Source organism: Prionailurus bengalensis, chromosome D2 (assembly GCF_016509475.1).
Source record: "Prionailurus bengalensis isolate Pbe53 chromosome D2, Fcat_Pben_1.1_paternal_pri, whole genome shotgun sequence".
In the NCBI taxonomy this organism is placed as follows: domain Eukaryota; kingdom Metazoa; phylum Chordata; class Mammalia; order Carnivora; family Felidae; genus Prionailurus; species Prionailurus bengalensis.
The window spans coordinates 51,239,825-51,263,620 of record NC_057351.1 but is presented as its reverse complement, the minus strand read 5'-3'; the positions used below and the strand labels follow the sequence as shown (position 1 = coordinate 51,263,620).

The 23,796-nt window shown below is 37.7% G+C and overlaps 1 protein-coding gene across 7 annotated transcripts in view; it reads right to left on the bottom strand.

Moving 5' to 3' along the window:
• Nucleotides 1–23,796, bottom strand: part of PCGF5 (polycomb group ring finger 5) — a 126,128-nt gene that overhangs the window by 12,519 nt on the left and 89,813 nt on the right. For all 7 annotated transcript variants that reach the window (XM_043596961.1, XM_043596962.1, XM_043596957.1 and 4 more), the window contains 2 exons: nucleotides 9,627–9,725; nucleotides 6,419–6,508 (listed from right to left, as the gene is read on the bottom strand). In XM_043596961.1, coding sequence (XP_043452896.1) covers nucleotides 6,419–6,508; nucleotides 9,627–9,725 — 189 coding nt within the window. The remainder of the gene's footprint in view (nucleotides 1–6,418; nucleotides 6,509–9,626; nucleotides 9,726–23,796) is intronic.

Below are 23,796 nucleotides of genomic sequence, written 5' to 3'. Positions count from 1 at the left end.
ATCTAGCCAAAGCAAGCCACCTTTTTGAAAGAATATTAAAGTAAGCAATGATTAAAACAAATGTATTGGTGGCCTTTTAAATAAAATGTTAGAAATTATCCATTTCCTCAAAAGACTAGCAGTTTTTTCCAGAAGTGAGTTCTTGACTTTGTGTCCAGGGTTCACCAACATGCTGTAAGGATATGCCCTGGCAACCTTCCCTTTTCACTCTGGAGTCCCCATGCTCTGGCCTATCAGACCTTGCACGTCCTCAACTGTGCCGAGTCCCAAACAGCATTTAAGGGAAGAGTTCAGGTAAAAAGAGGCTACTTCACTAGAGTGATGATTATTTTTTCCTATTAATCTCTTTTGGTACCAGCCACGAAGGATGTTTGTTTTTCCTAAAAGTGCTTAATAATGCAAATAACGCAAAGTAAGACAAATGTGGTACAGTAACTGTAGGTACGTCCTGGCAGGGGCTTGCTACAAGACCTAAAATCAACCAGGATCATCTGGGAAAGATGGGCTGTACTGAGGCTTAGTATTCAACCTACCCAAGAAAAGGAGAGCAGGAAGAACACGAGCTCATGACGAAAGCTGAGGCCGAATGGGAAGATAGGAATAGTAAGTAAGCTCTCAGGGATGAGAGGAGGTACTAGAGAGAGTTACAATAATCCTTATGTAAGATACATAAGCTATTCGTAAACTTACTAACATTTATTATGTCAGGCATTCTGCCACGTACTTTATTACATAGTATTTCATTCTTACTAAGACATTTCGAGACAAGTATTGTTACTCAAATTTTAGGGATCAAAAAATTGAGTCAAAACTAGGAAGCAGAACACAACTGGGAGGAAATGGCTACAACACATATGACCAGAGATTCATTTCTAGAATTCATAAGGAGCTCTTAGAAGTTAGTAAGGAAAAGACAAACACCACAACAGAAAAACAACAAGGCAACTGATATGAAAAGAAACTTCACAGAAAAAATACATAATTGATAATATGCTGTGTTGGTGAGGGTGTCAGAAAATGGGCACTCTCGTGTATTACTGGTAGAATTATACACTGCTAAAATCTTTTAAGAGGATAGTTATTATCTACCAAAAAGTTAAATATGCATACTCTTGTAAATCCCACACCTGGAATCTAACCAATGAATATGCTTGCACATGTGTAAAAAGATCTATGTACTGGAGTAACTATTGCTTGTAATGTTAAAAAAAACCTTGAAAAAGTCTAAATTTCCACCAAAGGAGTGTGCTAATCAGATTATGCTACAGACACACAAATGGAATACTATCAAATGTGGTATAAAGAATTGTATCAAAGTTTGTTGATTCTCCATAAGACACATCATCAAATGATAAAAAAAAGTTGCAGAAGAGTACATATGAGTCCGTTTATGTTTCAGAACTGTGATGAACCCTGGATATTATAACAGGATCATGTATTATTGGTGATTAGTCTAGATAACTAAGTCCCTTCTAGATTGAGATCAGATTCTGTGATTCTATACCCTCAATTTACAGATTTGGAAGCCACAGGCAAGCCAGTGGTCATGGATCATGTTTCCTAAAGTTCTATTACTCAAAGGATGGTCCAAAGATCGGATGCACTGGCATTCCCTGGGAGCTTGTTACAAATGCAGAATTTTGGGCCCCACCCCAGACCTACTGAGTCAGAATCTGTATTTTACCAAGATCCCCACATGATTTCTATTCACATTAAAGTTTGAGAAGCACTGGCTTTTAAAAAAGTACATTTTCTCCCATTCATAAGCAAAAGATGAAACACCAATCCTGAGTATAACATCTTCAGGCGGCAGTATCGTTATGAACTGAAAAATCTCTTAAGGATTTGCTAAGTGCAACCAGATGTTTGATTCCTAATGATAAAAACCTTTTAAAAATGCATCACACTGAAGAATTCAGAAAGTGCTAGGACTTGAGAAAACAGACCGAGTCTGAAGGGGAGCTGCCCCAGGAGGAAGAAGCGGCACCGAGGCCCTGTGGCACCGGAGGTGCGCTGCAGCCCTGGAGAAGCGGAGGCAAAGCTGGCTTCTCTGAGATTCTTCCTGGGAGTCTAGATGTAGGTCTAAAGTCAGGAGGTGACTGGAGTATGACTGGCCTTGCCTGAGGCAGAAGAGCCAGGGGGCAGGGCAGCATCCCGTGTGAAAAGGGAAGACAGCCACAGGGTTTACTCAGAGACCCAGGAGAACATAGCACCTACGAGAAACACCCCACGGCACCGAAGAGAAGAAAACAGTTGCCAAGATGCCAATTCTAGCCAAGTCAATCTAAAAATTTATTCCAATGCCAATCACAGTCCCATTCTAGAGCTCATCTGAAAAAACAAATGGGTAAAGCGAGCCAACACAATTTTTAAAAGGGTAATAAGGAGCAACCTAGGATAGAAGCAACCTATTTGCCTTATAAATTAGTCTGAACTTTATTCAAACTTACCCCAAGGAAAATGGACAACTTAGGGGCTTTAAATTAGGGGTGGTATGTGATCAGATTTTTATAAAAGCTATATATGATGTGTAATGCGGTGCAGGGATAAGACCCACTCAGAAGAACAAAACAATGTCCAGGAACACAATGTACATACCTGTGTGTGTACAAACGTGTACAGGTAACATCTGCATAGATAATGCTGACAGCTCAAAACACGGAGATAAAGTATGGATTATTCAATGAATGATATTTTTGGCAAAAAAATCTTAGAATAATTTAGTCTTAGTCTTGGTTTATTTTTTTAATAGAAAATTTTTAAATGTTTGAGAGAGCGAGAGAGCACGTGTGAGCTGGGGAGGGGAAGAAAGAGAGGGGGAGAGACAGAATCCCAAGCGGGCTTTAGGCTATCGGCACAGAGTCCGACACAGGGCTCCATCTTGTGAACCATGAGACCATGACCTGAGCCAAAACCAAGAGTCGGTTGCTTAACCCACTGAGTCACCCAGGAGCCTGAGTCTTAGCCTAGTGGTAGGTATGTGTGTGTAAGGAAATAAATCCCAGGTAGATCAAAATGTTGACCGTAAAAAAGTACCAGAGACAAGTAAAAGAATCACAAGGTAGGAAATCAGCTGACCCCAGCAGGAGGCACAGCCAGGGAGCAAAAGCAGTAGATAAGGTGAACTTTTCAGACCGACATCCTGGCATCCCGCTGGCAGTGGAGGGGCACTGATGGGGACAGAGTGGGGGGCAGAGATGGGGACAGATGTGACTGCAACAAGTACACTAGTAGGGGCTTGATCAAGAAATGACTGTTTTGTTGCTTATTTTTCCATTCACTCCAACTGTCAGAATTCACCAATTATTATTATAATAACTCCTAATTAATTGGAACATGAGCCAAAATTTAAAATCTGTTTAACAGAAAACAAATGGGAAATGGAGATCCAAATAAATGAGATGATCTTTAGGATATATTTTGCATAACTATTACCTTATAAAAGACAAACTCTGCATTTAATTTATTCTTTGAACAAATATTTTTTTGAGTATTTGTACTAGGCACTGCTCTAGCTACTGGAGACTCAGCAGGGAACAAATAATCATCCCCATCCTCAGATTACATTTTAGTTGGGGGACAGATAATAACATAACTAAGTGGCATAGTGTGTCAGATGGTATGAAAAAAATACTACGGAAAACAGTCAAACCTGAAAACGGATTAGGAGAATGCCAGAATGGGAGTGGTGGTTGTGATATTAAGGAAGGTCAGAGCCCTCACTGAAAAGGTGATATAGAAGCAAAATTCTTTTAAGTGAAGAGGGTAAAGAAAATAGGTGGATACCTAGGGTGGCAGGAGAAAGCCTGGCATGTTAGAGGAAACAGGAGTGAGTGGGGTCAGAATGTGATGAGCCAACGGAAAGTAAAGCATAGGATCAGAGAGATGTCTGGGGAAAATGATGGGGGTCAGTATCTACAGGACCCTGGAAGGACTTCAGTTTTTATCTAAGTGAGATGAGAGGTCACTGGAGAGCTCGGAGCAGAGAAGCGACATATTCTAACTTGTTTTAGGAGGATCACTATGCCGGCCAAAGACAGTATGTGGACCCCAGGTGGAGGCAAGAGTGGAAGCATGGAGCTCAGGCAGGAGATTTTTACAGATGTTCTGGAAAATGGTGACAGTGGCTGGGACCAGAGTGGCAGAGTGGAGGTAGTAAGATATAACTGGATTCTGATGGTGGTGTTCTGATAGCAGAGGTCACAGAATCTGCTAAGGATAGAAGAAAGAAAAAGAAACTAATGAGGACTGACTTCAAGGATTTTGGTGTGAGAAACTGGAAAAATGGGATGACAAATTTTGGAACTACCGAGATTGTGAAGACTGAGGGGCAAACAGGCTTGGAGGAGAGCCAACAAAAAACAGGGCTGTCGTGTTGAAAAAATTAATTGGGCTAATACATTACTTTACCATTGTACTAAATATAAAATGTGGTTAACTTTTCTATCTATTGGTTTCATTTTTACTGGAATGAAAAATCATAAGGTACCGAACCATTTTTCCAAGCAACTTTTATTAAAATATGCCTTAAACAACCAAGGAATTTAAACTGTCAAACATGTGTAATCAGAAACATAACTGTAGTAAAGACTGATTTAACTGATGGTCTATTAATATCAATTTCTATGCATTAGCTCCTTCACACTTTGACATTAAAATAACTGGCAGTGTGGGCGACTGCTGGGAGGGGGGTCGTGTGAAGGACAAGTGAGTGCTGGCAGAGGTCTTGCAGTGGATGACTTCTTACATCTCTTCAACCCTAAGGCAAACCCATTCATAGTGGCTGAAAATCATTAACACATACTTAAAATGCCCAATGACTTATCAAAGAAAGAAAGCTGCAATTATATCGTTACGAAATTATATGTACTATCACAATGTCTAGGCCCCAACTGTGCTGGGTAAGAAAGAACTGACTACCTCTGTTTAGCTGCACCTGGGACCTGAAACACTGGCTGGAAGGATTCAGTGAGGGTGATGTATGTAGAACCGTTTTTTAAAAAACTATAAAATATCCTCGAAAGTCAAGTAGTAATTTATCAAATACAATTAGATTTGGTTTTTAAAAGATGAGGCTTAGAGAGGTCTAATATGTTTTTCTAGGGCACACAACTCTCTGGTGACTGGTCCTCAAACATCATTTCTTCTTTCCGGTCATGAGAATTCCGCCTCAAAAGGAAGATTTTACCCAAGTAGGACTCAGAAAAAAAAAAAGTCTGACCTTAGAAGTTGGGTGCTTCGTTTATCGTTATATCAAGACATTTCTGAAAAATGTAGCCAATTATCCTATCCATTGAACAGAACACACAAAAATGATTTTTTGAGGTCTGTTTCATTAATGTTCCATAGATGTTTCCAATCCACACAAGTATGTTTTTGAACCACTGGAATATGGCAACCCTCATTATATTCAGATTCTGTATCACTTGTCCTTGACTGAGGTTACATTTCTTTAGTATTCTTTCATAACTCAGGTTTTCACAAAAATATAATAAAGCCTAGTTTATTAGAGAGATTAAAACTACTGAGTTTTGAAGTATGACATATTATACCATAACCACCACAGAGTCTCAATGTCTGAGAGGACCTTGTAGGTCACCTAGCACAACCTTCTAGTCAATCTCAATGTGTATTCATGTACTCAGATTATGAAGAGAATTTCTGGTAGCATCACCACTACATTCCTCACTGATCTATATCAGTGTCATAATCCCTAGTCCCTCGGATTTCCATAATATCAATGTAATATATAACTCAGGTAAGATATGCTTGAACCTTCTCATTAACCCTAAGCAAAGATACATTTCAAAATATAAAATTCTCCTTTGGGGTTTCTTGGATTTTTCTCAGGTTTCTCCTTTTAAATCATTTCTCCTGTATTGTCTAGGGTCTAACTCACAATAGTCTAATTCTGGCATCAGAAACCACTGCAAACTCACTTACCCTTTGGTCCGATTTTACACTTTCACGAAAAGGAGGTACCTGAAAAAAAGGATTACCTAGATTCTACCCTATCTGTCCCTTCTAGCACAACCAAAAAAATAACATCAATTAGACGTACTAATCATGGCAAAACTCAGTCTCCCCACTCAACTCCATATAGTTAGAAATTCCCATATCTTACTGGGGTTTAAAAGCATTTACATGCCATCATCTCTGTCTTGAGGTTAGTAGCGTTCTGAACATATTTAGATGGGACTTTTAACTCACCTTCAATATAACAAAACCATATTTAACACAGACCTTGGTCTTGTACTTGGGACCAATTAGCATGGAGTAGCTGGGTGTAAACAGTAAAAGGAATCAGTTTCTTCTCTTTCCCAAGCTAGTTTTTTGTTTCTAAGTAATACTGTTAAATATGAGTAATAAAATGACATAGAACTAAATATACACATAGGTAAATATAAAAGCAATTTACGTTTTCGCCTCTTAGTCGCCATCTTGTCATGTAGATGAATTCCATAGTGTGATCCTTCCCCATAATTTCACCATTGCACAGCACATCCAACTTTAAAAAGAATACAGATCCATTAACGTAAGTAGTTCGTGTCTTACACTTTTTTCCAAATTTCAAAAAAAGATTCAAATAGTTATAAAAAATAGAGGTATTATCCATTATTTAAAAAGAGCATTGAATATTTTTATTAAAAGCACTGGTCCATTTCATAAGTATTAACAATTCAGATAGAAGTAACATGAAGGACTGCTTGTCTTGTCCCACATACCTGTCAGTCAAGTCTATACACATAATTTTGAAATGCAGTGTAAGATTTTTTAGTCCATGTCTCTGTGCACTTACAGGTTTAGACATATTTCCATGATTGTCTCTTACAGAATGAGGAGGAAGTGTGGAGACCTCACAGCACCTGGGGCTTATGAGCTCACCTCTCAGAATCCTTTCACCTTCCCAAGATTTAGAGGACTTGCTTTCCTCTCATTAGTTTGTATTCCAAGAGGGTAAATGAATGAATGTGGATACAAGATTTTTGGGGACGTCAAGGCATATGAGAACTTCTGGTAATTACCTGTAGCTAAAGTCGACAGAACAGTTAGGACCACGCCACAGGCCTGTGTCTTCTAGGGCTCTCTGGCCTGTTTTGCTTGGTTGGTAACTTGCATAATACTTCCAGGACCCTCTTCTCACCTTGCATCAAACTTCAAAAAAGGTTGCGTGTTTCAAAGCTCACTTTTGCTCTAGAGTTGCAGGAACCAAACAACCCCCCAAATCCTTAATTAAGAAGGCCCCAAGAACTGTGGCTATGATTTGCCAATTCAACAAAACATAAACAAACATTTATCATAGGCCCCCAAAGTAAAACATTTCAGTTCTTTAGCTATTAAAAGCAAACTGATAAGAGTTTAATTTAAAGTGTGGAAAGGGGGAAGAAGAATGGGTTTTAAATAATTCTGTGTTTGGCTAGATAGAGATTAGAGAGTCCTGAACTTTAAAAGTCTAAAATGAGTAGAGTTCCAATTGTATTACACAAATGTTTAGCTAAATTATATTGATTTTTTGATGATTTATGGTGACTTACATGGACCTCAAAATGTTTTTTAGACATTTTTAAAAAGACAAAATAGTTTTATTTTTATTTTTTTAAGTTTATTTTATTTATTTCAAAGAGAGAGAGCGCAGGAGGGGCAGAGAGAGGGAGAAAGAGAGAATCCCAAGCAGATTCTTCACTGTCAGCACAGAGCCTGATGTGGGGCTTGAACCCACGAACTGTGAGATCATGACCTGAACTGAAATCAAGCATCAGATGCTTAACTGACTGGGCCACCAAGGTGCCCCGATGATTTTTTTTTTTTTTTTAATCTTGCCTGTAAAATAAACTCATAAGCAAAGAAGTAAAGAGATTTAGGATGCAATCCCTAATTCGGTATGCTGCTTCTGTTGTCATTTACAGATGAAACTATCTCCCCCAATGAGCAATGCTGTTGCAAAAGGCTTCAGCTCATAAGTATTTCATTACTACATCCCCCTATATGTTAAGACAGCAAAATAAGGGAGGAACCAGTAAATCCTTCTAAAAATCACAGGAAAAGTCCTTTACACTGGGATAGACAAGGAGCTGTCAGTGGACTAAGTCTCCTGCCTTGCTGTTTTCTATGGAGAGAGATGATAAGTGCCCGCAGTAAGACTGTGAGAGAAATCATCCTCTCAGCTCTAACAACTTCCTGGAAACTAGAAAATAACTGAGTCACACCTGAAAGTAAGGAAATAAAACTGCATGTGGTATTTTCTAAGAAGATAATAAAGTACAAAAACAGTTTCATTTTCTATTTTCACTGTTGTATCTATAAATTGTTATCTTTTACTTTACCAAGTACATAGGGCTTTGATTAACTCTCATCCTTTTTTTCCCTAATGTAAAAGTTGATGTCTCTGGAAATGTTTTATTTTTTTTTATTTTTTATTTAAAAAAAAATTTTTTTTTCAACGTTTATTTATTTTTGGGACAGAGAGAGACAGAGCATGAACGGGGGGGGGGGGGGGGCAGAGAGAGAGGGAGACACAGAATCGGAAACAGGCTCCAGGCTCTGAGCCATCAGCCCAGAGCCTGACGCGGGGCTCGAACTCCCGGACCGCGAGATCGTGACCTGGCTGAAGTCGGACGCTTAACCGACTGCGCCACCCAGGCGCCCCTCTGGAAATGTTTTAATATGTGTGGGACCAAACCATAGTAAGAATTTTTAATCCATAGATTAATTAGTTGTCTGAGAGAAGTTTTTAAATAAATTTAGGATCAGAGGCTTCCTCATAATACAGTCTTAATACCCGTCAATGCCTATGTTCAAATCCTATTTTATTTCTACTATGATAAACTATTCATATTAATATTACTATACCTAAGCCTGAAGAACTATGTTGCCTTTGATGTCTTTGTTTATACAGAACACTAGTTTGGTCTTTGGTTTTTTCAGAAGCTATTCTCAGAACCCAAAGGGGAGCAAGAGAAAATTAATAGAAGTTGTAAGACTGCCATTTGGGCAGGTGAGAAATGGTGACCGTATCTCCTCATTATGTTATAGCTGTAATTCTAGCATCTTAAACATTCTCTAAACATTGAACACATTACAAGCTGTGCTGTGATCAATATCAGGGCAATTTACCTCTCCTGTAAGGAAACTGGTAGACTGCATTTATGCAGATGCAATTACATTGGTTTTACCTTCTGCTAAACAATATCACTTTTGCAAATCACATAATTAAAGGAACACTATTTGTAAAATCCCTTTTCATAAAAAGACAATGTTTTACATTCTGAAAAAGAAGTCTATAAAGAATTGGTAAAACTGGATCTCACAGGTCTCAGATTAAAAAAAAAAAAGACCCTAAAGCATGTTGGCATTAAAGTCCAGTTAGCTGAGATATTTATTTTTGGATCACTTAATTTTATTTAGGTATCTCCTCTAATGGTAAAACACTAAATGCATTTGTATGTTTTAGTCAGGATGTTAAAAAATACACATTACATAAACAGAATATTACATTCTCAAAATTAATTTTTAACATGAAAATAACCCAAGTTTCCACAAAATTATTGTTAATTTTTACTTCTTTTGTTAGAATTTTACTTCAGATTAGAATTATCAAAATGATCAAGATTGTATTGTTAACTTACCTCATAAGAACTTGGAAGTTTTAGTTTTAAACTTAAAAATTTTTTAATAGTTCCCACAGTTACACGGGTAGAACATCGAATGAATTTCTTCATTAAACCCTAAAGGAAACAGATTATTAGTTAAAATATATCTTGTAATGAAACCACAGGTGTCCTTTCCCACTATCACTTTGAGGATTTTCAAAATATATTCTGAAAATGTTTCAAATTATACTCTTTAGTACTACTAAATAAAAAATGTTTCTAATTTTTAGATACTTACATGGTATTCTTCAAGAATGTACTATTATGTACACTCAGAAAATCCTGGGAAATTGAAAATCTTCATACCTCTAGACATGTCTAGAAATGTCTAGAGGTATGCAGTTTGTCAATTTGTTTAGTTAACAACGCATTATGAATTTAATCAAAAATAAAGGTCACAAAAAGAATATAAAATATTTTATTAAAGAATGTCACTTCTAAAAGAATTAGGGATATTTTTTAAAAGTCTCATAAACTTTTAAATGTTTTTTAAAAGAGCAGTGATCTCAGATGGGGCCATAAGGAGCTCCAGAGTTCAGTAGAGGCCAGTCAGGCCACAAGATCCCTAGCAAGTAAAAGTCATGTGGAACGGACTCTGGTTCTGGAGAAACATGTCCCAGTCAGTGTCTGATGGGTTGTGACTACTCTACTGGAAAAACATGTTCTTTGTACCTGGATTTTTCTCATTTTATTAGCAGTACTGACTTACTCTTTTAGCAATCCAGAATGAATGCTCAAACTAAAATTAGTCAAAATGAGGTGTGGAGACATGATAAACACGAACCAATGTGTGAAACAAAATTACATCTCCAAACCTTAAAAGTTTTCAACAGTAAAACAAAAACCAGCAACTGAATCTTTTAAAGGTGTAAGGTATTACTTCTACTTATATATACAGGATATTCTTAAATTCACTAAGCCCAAAGTAGAGCCATCCAGTCAGTATGTATTCTTAGCAAATGTGTTCCTGGCAAAATATATTTCCTAGCAAAGACCAACAGAAACAAATTTACAAATGATACTTGGTCACTATTTAGATGGTAAAGTAACCATTAAAAGAAAACAGAAGTCAAAAGTTACATCTAAAGCAAAACACACACTAGCCATTTCAAATGGAAAGACTGATACTCCAGATAGCGTGAAAATGAAGGGATAAATATTCACATAGATCTTCCCTGTTATCTATTCCCATCCTCTAAACTACCCCAATGTTTCCAGTCTATTGTTCCAAACGGTTTATAAAGAATTCTTGGTACATTTTATAGGTCCCAGTTAAGTTAGAGTATAATGTGAAGGTACTAGAAGACCCTCTAAGTATATTATCATCTGCAGAGAAATCTCAGCTTGTTAAAATAACCTACAGAAATGAACATGACATCACTACTTTTTGGAAATTGTTAATAAGGAGAGAGCTGTCAGAAGAGTTAAGAGAAGATTTTAAAAATTAGGCAAAAGCTTGTCTCTGGAATTTATAACTCAATAAACTTTGACATTATTCTCTAACAAAATTCCAGCCTGAATTATTTAATATTTGATTTGTAAGTACTTAGAAAATGACAATATAACAATTATGCATTCTCCCTCTACAGAAACATTTTACAATTATACCAAATTAATCTTGCTGTTTCCTAGATAGGTACACCTGGAAACTGCTATACAGACCTCTGAATCAACAAGTAATCAACACGTTTTAAGAGAGGCAATGACAAGAGTGCTGAGTAGATGACCAGGAAGAGGTGAGCCTAAGAGCAGTGCATCTTCCCAGCATTCCCTTTCAGAACACACAGAAAATGGAAACATCTGGACTACACACAGGGGGTTAACGGGAGACTGCTGGCTGGGACAGCAGCTGTGTAGTCAGCTGCTCTGGTGGGATCAACATTTCAGGCTCCCCTGTATATCTGAAGAAATATTACCTTTCTCTTGCATGGCACAGTGCCTTGCCTTCTAACCTGTTCCCTAAACTCAAACCAGAAGAGGAACAGTTAAAAAAAAAAAGGCTCCTTTCTGCTTCTAAGGTGGTTACCCTAGAGGCACTTTTACTTTTTTTTTAATCTCTTTGTTTTAAAAGATGTAAGAGACTAGATTTGAAATCAGCTAGTGGTCAAAATCATGAGTTATACGGGTTTCCAGTTATGTAGAATACAATGCAACAAATTCTAGTTCTTATGATAACGATTATTTGAGCTTATTTTTTTAAACCCAACCCCCTGTTTCTTCTGTCATCTTTGGAATGGTAGGGCTAGTATCTTCACCAGCTAAAACGGCTATCAAGCTTGACTTCGACTTTTTTTTTTTTTTTTAATTTGTAACTAGGTGTGGTGATGGATATATATACTTTTAAAGTTTTTTAAAGTTTATTTAGAGAGAGAGTGTGAGCAGGAGAGGGGGACAGAGAGAGGGAGAGAGAAACCCAAGCAGACTCCGCACTGCCAGCACAGAGTGTGACATGGGGCCTGAACTCACGAACCGTGAGATCATGACCTGAGCCGAAACCGAGAGCCAGACGCTTAACCAACTGAACCACCCAGGCACCCCGACTTCAACTTTTTTAAAAATTGAAATTCAAATACCATAAAAGTCACCATTTAAAATGTACAATTCAGTAATACCAGTATATTCATGAGGTTATGCAACCATTACCATTATCTAATTCCAAGGCATTTCATTACCCCACTAGGAAACTTACTTATTAGCAGTCACTTCTCCTTCCTTTTCCCTAGACCTGACAAAAGCCAATCTACTTTCTGTGTCTATGGACTGCCTTTTCTGGACATTTCATAGCAATGAAATCATACAATATGTGGCCTTTGTTTCTGGCTTCTTTCACTTGGCATAATGTTTTCAAGGTTCGTTCATGTCATAGCATGTTACAGTATTTGATTCTAGCTTATAGTTTATTAAAAACTATCATATTTTCCTTTTTGTAAAAAAAAAATTACATGCATCCTAGTGGGTGTGAAGTGTCATGTGATGTTGGTTTGCACAGCCCTAATGACTAATGATGTTTAGCATCTTTTCATGTGTTCATTGGCCATTTGTACATCTTCTTTGGAGAAATGTCTATTTAAATCCTTTGCCCACTTTAAAAAATGGGTTATGTTTTTGTTGATTGGTAAGAATTCTTTATATATTCTAAATACTAAAGATTTATCAGATACCTGATCTGCAAATACTTTCTCCCATTCTATATGTTGTCTTTTCACTTTCTTGGTAGTTCACAAATGAGATCATGACCTGAGCTGAAATCAAGAATCTGACACTTGGGGCGCCTGGGTGGCGCAGTCGGTTAAGCGTCTGACTTCAGCCAGGTTATGATCTCGCGGTCCGTGAGTTCGAGCCCCGCGTCGGGCTCTGGGCTGATGGCTCAGAGCCTGGAGCCTGTTTCCGATTCTGTGTCTCCCTCTCTCTCTGCCCCTCCCCTGTTCATGCTCTGTCTCTCTCTGTCCCCAAAAAAATAAACGTTGAAAAAAAATTAAAAAAAAATATTAAAAAAAAACCAAAAAAAACAAAAAAAGAAAAAAAGAAAAAAGAAAAAAAAAAGAATCTGACACTTAACCAACTGAGCCACCCATACACCTCCCCCACCTTTTTAAGTAGGCTTCATGCGAAGCTCAAAGCCCAGTGTGGGCCTTGAACTCAAAACCCTGAGATCAAGAGTTGGATGCTTAACTGACTGAGCTACCCAGGGGGCCCTGATAGTGTTCTCTGAAAAGCACAGAAGTTTTTACTTTTGATAGAATCTAATTTATCTATATTTTTTCTTTTGATGCTTTTGCTGATGGTATCATTTTTAAGAATCTACTGCCAAATCTAAGGTCATGAGATTTTCTCTCTATGTTTCTTCTAAGAGTTTTACTGTTTTAGCTGTTACATTTAGGTATGGGTCCATTTTGAGTTAATTTTTGTCTATGACATGAGGTAGAAACCCAACTTCATTTCTTGCATGTGGATATTCAATTGTTCCAGCACCATTTCTTGAAAAGACTATTCTTTCCCTTGAGTTAGCTTGGCCCTCAAGTCAAAAATAAATTCATAATCGACACATGTGTTTATTTCTGACCTTCAATTCTTTTCACTGACCTATATATCTACCCTTTGTCCAGTACCATACTCTCTTGATTACTGTAGTTTTGAAGCAAGTTTTGAAAACGGGACTTTGAGTCCTCCAGCTTGTTGTACTTTCTCAAGATTGTTTTGACTATTCCAGGTCCCTTGGATTTCTATAAGGCAAATAGGATCAGCTTGTCAATTTCTGTAGAAACAGCAGTTAGAATTTGGGTCAGGGTTTTCACTAAATCTGACCAATTGGGGCAGGACTGCTGTCTTAATATTAAGTCTTCTAATCTATGAACATGGGATATATTTCCATTTCTTAGGCCTTCTTCATTTCTATTAATGTTTTGCAGTTTTCAGCATATAAATCTTATGCTTTCTTAAATATATTAAGTATTTCTCTTTTTGATACTATTAGTGGATAAGGGTTCCAATACATCTGTCATCCTCTACATTCTCACCAACACTTGGTATTTTCTGTTTTTGTTTTTTTTTTTTAATTTAAAAAAAATTTTTTTTTCAACTTTTTAAATTTATTTTTGGGACAGAGAGAGACAGAGCATGAACGGGGGAGGGGCAGAGAGAGAGGGAGACACAGAATCGGAAACAGGCTCCAGGCTCCGAGCCATCAGCCCAGAGCCTGACGCGGGGCTCGAACTCACGGACCGCGAGATCGTGACCTGGCTGAAGTCGGACGCCTAACCGACTGCGCCACCCAGGCGCCCCTGTTTTGTTTTTGATAGTAGCCATCCTAATGGGCGTGAGGTAATATGTTATTGTGGTTTTGATTTGCATTTCTCTGATGATTATTATGTTGAATATTTTTTCGTGTGTCTGTTGGCTATCTCTATGTCCTTGGAAAAATGTCTATTCAGGTCCTTTCTCCATTTAAAAAAATTGGGTTGTTTGGTGTTGAGTTGCTTAAGTTCTTTATATATTTTGGATATAAACTCCTAACCAGATACATCATTTGCAAATATCTTCTCCTATTCAGGTTGCCTTTTTGTTTTGCTGGCAGTCTCCTTTCCTGTGTCAAAGCTTTTTATTCTGGTATAGTCCCAACAGTTTATTTTTGCTTTATCCCCTTGCTCAAGGAGACATATCTGCAAATATGTTGGAAGAATGATGTCCAAGATATTACTGCCTATGTTTTTTTAGAAAACAGAATTTTATGGTTTCAGATCTCACATTTAAGTCCTTAATCCATTCTGAGTTTTTGTGTATGATGTAATAAAGTGGTCCAATGTTATTCTTTTGCATGTAACTGTCCAGTTTTCTTAGCACCATTTATTGAAAAGATGATCTTTTCCTGACTGTATATCTCTGTCCCCTTTGTTGTAGGTTAATTGACCTTGTAAGTATGGGCTTTCCATTCTGTTTCATTGATCTATGTGTCTGTTTTTGTGCCAGTATCACACCATTTTGATTACCATAGCTTTGTAGTAGATCCTGAAATCTGGGATCGTGGTGCCTCCAGCTTGGTTATTCTTAAGATTGCTTTGGATATTCAAAATCTTGTGGTTTCATACAAATTTTAGGATTATTTGTTCCAGTTATGTGAAAAATGCTATTTGTATTTTTATAGGAATTACATTTAAATCTGTAGATTGTTTCAGTAGTATGGACATTTTAGCAATATTAATTCTTACAATCCATGAAAATATCTTTACATTTGTGGTATCTTCAATTTCTTTCATCAGTGTCTTCTAGTTTTCAGAGTATAGGTCTTTCACCTCTTTAAATTCCCTAGATAATTTATTATTTCTGGTACAACTGTCAATGAGATTGTTTTCCTAATTTCTCTTTCTGCTACTTTATTATTCATGTACAAAAATGCAACAGATTTCTTTATATTAATATTATATTAATTTTAATGAAACTTTACTGAATTCATGTATTCTATAGTTTTCTGGTGGTTTTCCATATATAGTATCATTCATCTGCAATTAATGAGTTTAACTTCTTCCCTATCAATTTGGATGCCTTTTATTTCTTTTTCTTGTCTGATTGCTCAGCTAGGATTTCTAGTACATGATGAATAAAAGTGGTGAGAGTGGACATCCTTGTCTTGTTCCTGATCTCAGAGGAAAAGTTCTGTTTTTCATCACTGAATATGATGCTAGCTATGGGTTTTTCACATATGGCCTTTATTATTTTGAAGTATGTTCCCTAAAATCCATGTTGTTGAGAGTTTTTATCGTGAACAAAGGTTGTATTTTTGTCAAATGGTTTTTCTTAATCTAATGAGATAATTGTGGTTTTCATCCTTCCTCTTGTTAATGTGATATAACACTGATTTGCCAATATTCATCCACCCTTTAATCCCTGGAATCCCACTTGATCATGGTAAATGATGCTTTTAATGTATCATTGAATTCAGCTTGCTAATATTTTATTGAGGAATTTTAAATCTATGCTCATCAGGGATGTTGGCCTGTAGTTTTCTTTTTCTGTAGTGTCTTTTTCTGGTTTTGGTATCAGGGTAATGCTGGCCTCATAGAATGAATTTTGAAGATTTCCTTCCTCTTCTATTTTTTGTAATAGTTTGAGAAGAATAGGTATTAACTCTTCTTTAAATGCAGGTAAAATCTGGGGTGTCTGGGTGGCTCAGTCAGTTAAGTGTCCAACTTCAGCTCAGGTCATGATCTCACAGCTCCTGAGTTTGAGCCGCACGTCGGGCTCTGTGCTGACAGCTTGGAGCCTGGAGCCTGCTTTGGAATCTGTGTCCCCCTCTCTATTTGCCCCTCCCCTGCTCGCACTCTATTTCTCTTCTTAAAAATAATTTTATAATTAAAAAATTATTTAAAAAATTTAAATGTTTGGTAGAATTTATCTCTGAAACTATCTGATCCTCTGTTTTTTTTGTTTTTTCAATTCTGTTACTATTAACCAGTCTGTTCAAATTTTTTACCTTTCCCTGATTCAGTTTTGGAGGACTGTATGTTTTTAGAAATTTATTCATTTCTTCTAGCTTGTCCCAATTTGTTCACATGGGATTTTTCATAATATTCTCTTACAATTCTTTGTATTTCTGTGGTGTTAGTTGTTATTTCTCTTTTTTCATTTCTGGTATATTTGAGTCTTCATCTTTTTTTTCATGATGAGTCTAGCTAAAAGTTTATCAAATTTTGTTTACCTTTTCAAAGAAACAGCTCTTGATTTCATTGAGATTTTTTTTTTAATCTCGATTTCATTTACTTCCACTCTAATCTTTATTAGTTCCTTCCTTTGCTAACTTCAGGCTTTGTTCTTTTTCTAGTTCCTTTAAGTATAATTGTTTGAGATTTTTCTTGTTTCTTGAGATAGTCCTGTATTCCTATAAATGTCCCTCTTAGAACATTTGCTGCATCCCAATAATTTTGGATAGCTGTGTTTCCATTTTCATTTGTCTCCATGTATTTTTTGATTTCCTCTGTAAGTTCTTTAATGACCCAATGGTTGTTTAGTATCATGTTGCTTAGCCTCCATGTGTTTGGTTGTTGTTTTTTTTTTTTCAGTATTTTTCTTGTAATTGGTTTCTAGTTTCACACCATTATGTTTATTTTTTTTTAATTTGAGAAGTCCTTTTTTCATATTTTAGTTATATTTTAATATACAGTGCAACATGGGTGTCACAAGTAGATTTCAGTGATTCATCACTTACATACAATATCCAGTGCTCATCAGAAGTGCCCTCCTTAATACCCATCGAACGATCTAGCCCATCTCCTACTCTCCTCCTTCGTCAACTCAGTTTGTTCTGTATTGTTAAGAGTCTTTTGCGGTCTGTTTTCCTTTCTTCTCTTTTTTCCTCCCCCTTCCCATATGTTCATCTGTTTTGTTTCTTAAATTCCACATGAGTGAAATCATATATTTGTCTTTCTCTGATTGACTTATTTTGCTTAGCATAATACATTCTAACTCCATCCACGTTGTTGCAAATGGCAAGATTTCATTTTTTGATGGCTGAGTAATATTCCATTGTACATATATACCACATCTTCTTTATCCATTCATCAGTTGATGGACATTTGGGCCCTCTCCAAAGTTTGGCTGCTGTTGACAATGCTGCTATAAACATTGGGGTGCATGTACCCCGTTGAGTATTTTTGTATCCTTTGGGTAAACACCTAATAGTGCAATTGCTGGATGGTAGGGTAGCTCTGTTTTTGTTTTTTTGAGGAACCTCCAGACTGTTCTTCAGAATGGCTACACCAGTTTGCATTCCCACCAACAGTTTGCATTCCCCCTTTTCAACATCCTTGCCAATGCTTGTTGTTTCTTGTGTTGTTAATTTTAGCCATTCTGACGGTGTGAGGTGGTATCTCATTGTGGTTTTGATTTGTATTTCCCTGATGATGAGTGATGTTGAGCATCTTTTCATGTGTCTGTTACCCATCTGGATGTCTTCTTTGGAAAAGTGTCTATTTATGTCTTCTACCTATTTCTTAACCAGGTTGTTTGTTTTTTGGGTGTTGAGCTGGATAAGTTCTTTATTGATTTTGGATACCAACCCTTTATCAGATACGTTGTTTGCAAATAGCTTCTCCCATTGTGTAGGCTGCCTTTTAGTTTTGTTGATTGATTCCTTCACTGTGTAGAAGCTTTTTATCTGATGAGGTCCCAATGGTTCATGTTTGCTTTCGTTTCCCTTGCCTTTGGTGATGTGTCTAGTAAGAAGTTGCTCTGGCTAAGGTCAAAGAGGTTGCTGTCTGTGTTCTCCTCTAGGATTCTGATGGTTTCCTGTCTCACATTTAGGTCTTTCATCCATTTTTAATTTATTTTTGTGTATGTTATAAGACAGTGGTCCAGGTTCATTCTTTTGCATGTCGCTGTTCAGTTTTCCCAACACCATTTATTGAAGAGACTATTTTCCATTGGAGTTCTTTCCTGCTTTGTTGAAGATGAGTTGGCTGTATAGTTGTGGGTCCATTTCTGGGGTTTCTATTCCATTTCATTGATCTATGTGCCGGTTTTTGTGCCAGTATCAGACTGTCTCAATGACTACAGCTTTGTAATATAGCTTGAAATCCAGGATCGTGATGTCTCCAAGTTTTGTTTTTCTTTTTCAGGACTGTTTTGGCTATTCAGGGTCTTAAGCGGTTCCACACAAATTTTAGGATTGTTTGATCTAGCTCTGTGAAGAACACTGGTGGTATATTGATAGGGATTGCATTAAATGTATAGATTGCTTTGGGTAGTATAAACATTTTAACAGTGTTTGTTCTTCTAATCCATGAGCATGGAATGTTTTCCATTTCTTTATGTCCTCTTCAAAGTATATAAATCAATTAATGACAAACACCCAGAAACCCAATAATGATACAATAATAGTAAGGGACTTTAATACCTCACATACAGCAATGGACAGATTATCTAAGCAGAAAATCAGTAAGGAAACAATGGCTATGAATGACACATTGGCCTGCCTGGATGTACTTAACAGATACATTGAGAACATTTCATTCTAAAGCAGCAGAATACACATTTTTCTCAAATGCACATGGAACATTCTCCAGAATAGATCACATACTGGGTCACAAATCAGCCCTGAATAGGTACAAAAAGATCGAGATCATACCATGCATGTTTTCAGATCGCAATGCTATGAAACTTGAATTCAACCACAGGAAAAAAATTTTGAAAGCCCTCAAATACATGGAGATTAGGGGCGCCTGGGTGGCTCAGTCGGTTAAGCGTGTCCGACTGCAGCTCAGGTCACGATCTCGCGGTCTGTGAGTTCGAGCCCCGCGTCAGGCTCTGGGCTGATGGCTCAGAGCCTGGAGCCTGCTTCCGATTCTGTGTCTCCCTCTCTCTCTGCCCCTCCCCCGTTCATGCTGTGTCTCTCTCTCTCTCAAAAATAAATAAACATTAAAAAAAAAAAAACACATGGAGATTAGAGAACATCCCACTAAAGAATGAATGGGTTAAACAGGAAATGAATGAAGAAATAAAAAAATACATGAAAGCAAATGAAAACATGACAGTCAAACCCTTTGGAATGAAGCAAAGGCAATCCTAGAGGAAAGTATATAGCAATTCAGGCCTATTTCAAGAAGCAAGAAAGGTCTCAAATATACAATCTAACCTTATACCTAAAGGAGCCAGAAAAGGAACAGCAAATAAACCTAAAGCCAGCAGAAGGGAAATAATAAAGATTAGAGCAGAAATAATATAGAAAACAAACGAAAAAAAGCCAGTAGAACAGATGAATGAAACTAAAAGCTGATTCTTTGAAAGAATTCACAAAATTGATAAACCCCTAGCCAGACTTACCAAAAAGAAAAGAGAAAGGACCCAAAGAGATCACAAACAAAAGAGATCACAACCAACACCACGGAAATACAATTAGAATAATATGAAAAATTATATGCCAACAAATTAGGCAATCTGGAAGAAATGGACAAACTCCTAGAAACTCACAAACTACCAAAACTGAAACAGGAAGAAATAGAAAATTTGAACAGACCCATAACCAGCAAAGAAATTGAATTTGTTATCAAAAATCTCCCAACAAACAAGAGTCCTGGGCCAGATGGCTACCCTGGGGAATTCTACCAGACATTTAAAAAGAGTTAAACTTATTCTCAAACTGTTCCAAAAAAATAGAAATGGAAGGAAAGTTTCCAAACTCCTATGAAGCCAGGCAGCATTAATTCCAAAACCAGACCTCACTAAAAAGGAGAATTACAGGCTAATATCTCTGATGAAGCTGGGTGCAAAAATTCTCAACAAGTTCCTAGCAAATTGAATTCAACAGTACATTAAAAGAATTATTCACCATGAGCAAGTGGGATTTATTCCTGGATTGCAGGGCTGGTTCAGTATTTGCAAACCAATCAGTGTGATACACCCCACTAATAAAAGAAAGGGTAAGAACCATATGATCCTGTCAATAGATACAGACAAAGCATCTGTCAAAATACAGCATCTGTTCTTGGTAAAAACCCTCGATAAAGTAGGGATAGATGGAGCATACCTAAACATCATAAAGGCCATATATGAAAAGACCCACAGCTAATATCTTCAATGGGGAAAAACTGAGAGCTTTCCCCTATGGTCAGAAACAAGACAAGATGTCCACTCCCACCATTACTATTTAATACAGTACTGGAAGTCTTAGCCTCAGCAATCAGACAATAAAAAGAAATAAAAGGCATACAAATTGGCAATAAAGAAGTCAAACTTTCACTCTTCACAAATGACATGGTACTATATGTAGAAAACCCTAAAGACTCCACCAAAAAAATTGCTAGAACACATGAATTCAGCAAAGTTGCAGGATAAAAATCAGGAAGAAATCTGTTGCATTTTTATATACCAATAATGAAGGAGCAGAAAAAGAAATCAAGGAATCAATCCCATTTACAACTGTACCCAAAACAATAAGATACCTAGGAATAAACCTTTCTAAAGAGACAAAAGATCTGTACTCTGAAAACTATAGAAGAGTTATGAAAGATTGTTTCATACCATTATGATTGAGGAAGATGCTTGGTATGATTTTAGTTTTAAGTTTATCAAGACTTGTTTTGTGGCCCAATATGCAGTCTGTCCTAAAGAATGTTCCATGTGCATGGGGTGCCTGGGTGGCTCAGTCAGTTAAGCGTCTGACTTCAGCTCAGGTCATGATCTCACGGTTTGTGGGTTTGAGCCCCGCCATCAGGCTCTGTGCTGACAGCTCAGAGCTTGAGGCCTGCTTCAGATTCTGTGTCTCCCTCGCTCTCTGCCCCTCCCCCACTTAGTGCTGTCTCTCAAAAATAAATAAACATTAAAAAAAAATAATGTTCCATGTGCACTTCAAAAGAATGTGTATTCTATTTTTTTTAAACATTTTCTTTCTTTCTTTTTTTTTTTAACATTTATTTATTATTGAGAGAGCATGAGCAGGGGAGGGGCTGAGAGAGGGGGAGACACAGAATTGGAAGCCGGCTCCAGGCTCTGAGCTGTCAGCACAGAGCCCGACGTGCGGCTCAAACTCAGGAGCTGTGAGATCATGACCTGAGCCGAAGTCGGACACTTAACCAACTGAGCCACCCAGGTGCCCCTACACCTTTCTATTTTATGTATCCCTTGACTAATTTTTGTAGATAGAACTGATTTTACTACTCTGTGTAAAGCAATACAGGTTCCCCCTGCTTTCATACTTTTCTTATTTCTAGTTATGGCCTTTTTTTTTTCTACTTAAAGAGTTTCCTGTAGTATTTCTTATAAGGTTAGTTTAGTGGTGATTAAATCTTTTAACTTTTTTGTCTGAGAAACTCTTATCTCTCCCTCATTTCCGAAAGACAAATTTTCCAGGTAGAGTATTCTTGGCTGTAGGTTTTATGTTTTTTCCTTTAGCACTTTGAATATATCATGCCACTCCCTTCTGGACTGCAAAATTTCTGTTGAAAAATCAGCTGATATTCTTAAAGGGTTTCCCTTGTATGTAACTCAGTTTTTTCACTACTTTTAAGATTCTTTGTCATTACTTTTTGCCATTTTAATTATTACCTGTTGTCATGTGGACTTCCTTGGGTTCACCTTGTGAGGGACTCTCTGTAATTCCTGGATGTGGATGTCTATTTCCTTCCCCGGATTAGGAAAGTTTTCAGCAATTATTTCTTCAAATAAGTTTTCTGCCCTCTTCTCTCTTCTACTTCTGGAATCGCTATAATATGAATGTTTTTATACTTGATGATGCGGCAAATTTCCCTTAACCTTAATTTTTATTTTTTATCATTTTTTTCTTTTTGTGTTTCAGCCTGGTTGCTTTCTATTACCCTTTCAGATTGACCCATTCTTCTGCAGCCTCTAATCTGCTGCTGATTCTCTCGAATGTATTCTTCATTTCAGTTCCTGTATGCTTAGCTCTAACTAGTTCTTTTTTATATCTACCTCTTTGTTAAAAAGTTCTCAGTGAGTTCCTCCACTCTTTTCTCAAGTCTTATGAGAACCTTTATGACCATTATTTTGAACTCTTTATCAGGGATGTTTCTTATCTCCATTTCATTTAGCTCTTCTGTGATTTTCTGGGTTTTTTTTTTTTTTTTTCATTTGGGACATATTCCTCTGTCTCCTCATTTTGTCTAACTCTCTGCTTCTATGTATTAGCCAAGTCAGCTACACCTCCTGGTCTTGAAATAACTGGCCCTGTGTAGAAGAGGTTCTGTGGTGCCCTGTAGCACAATAGAACAAGGTACTCCAGGGGTGTCCCTGTGTGGGCTGTGTGCACCTTCCTGTTGTGGCTGAGCTGTGATTGCTGTGGACATGCTTGTGAGTGAAGCCGGTCTTCAGCCTAGCTGACCATAATGACCCACTTCACTTGGCGTGGGCACACTGTGCAGGGTTTGTTCCCCATGCTGTTAAGAGGTCTGTCTGAAGCTGTCATGGGCTTGCTGGTGGGTGGAGCCAGCACACAGGCTAGCTGTCTTCACTTAGCTGCAGGGAAATGTGCAATGATGGGCAGGGCTTGATTCTTGCATGGCCAACTCAGAGGCTTGGCTGCAGCTGCCATGGGCTCACTGGTGGGTGGGGCTGGTACTGAGCTTAGCCATCTGCAATTCGTTTCTGCATCAGCTGCAGGTGCACTGACAGGCAGGGCTTGCTCCCTTGGTAGCCAGCTAAAAAGCCTGGCTGTAGAAACTAAGGGTGTGCTGGTTTGTGGGGTTAATTGTCCCCCTCTCCAGAGCAGGAGTCACTTTGGAGTGGTGCCAGTCCTGGCTGGGGTTGCCTATTGGGCACGGCAGGGCAAGTGCCACTTTGGAGGGATGTCTGCAGAACTGAATGTGTCGGGTGTGGCAAATCTGCAGGGGAATCCTGGGGTGTGTCTTGTGGTGCTAGCAAGGTAGATGTAGAGTGTCAGAACTGGCTTCTGCAGGCGTCCAGCTGCCTAGGCTGGGAGAGGGCAAGAAATACGGCACCTGCAAGCAGTTTTGTTCCCAGAGAAATCTTCTGCAGATCCCTCCCCTTCTGGTACAGGTCCTAAGATTAGTCAATAAATATCCTTCACGTATACCTCAAATACTTTTCAAAATGCTGTGTGCTGTGCTGTGTCTCAGGGCACGTTATTTAGAGAGCCAATGCACTAAGTGTGGGGACTTGGTTTCCTATCACCTTCTGGCTCTCC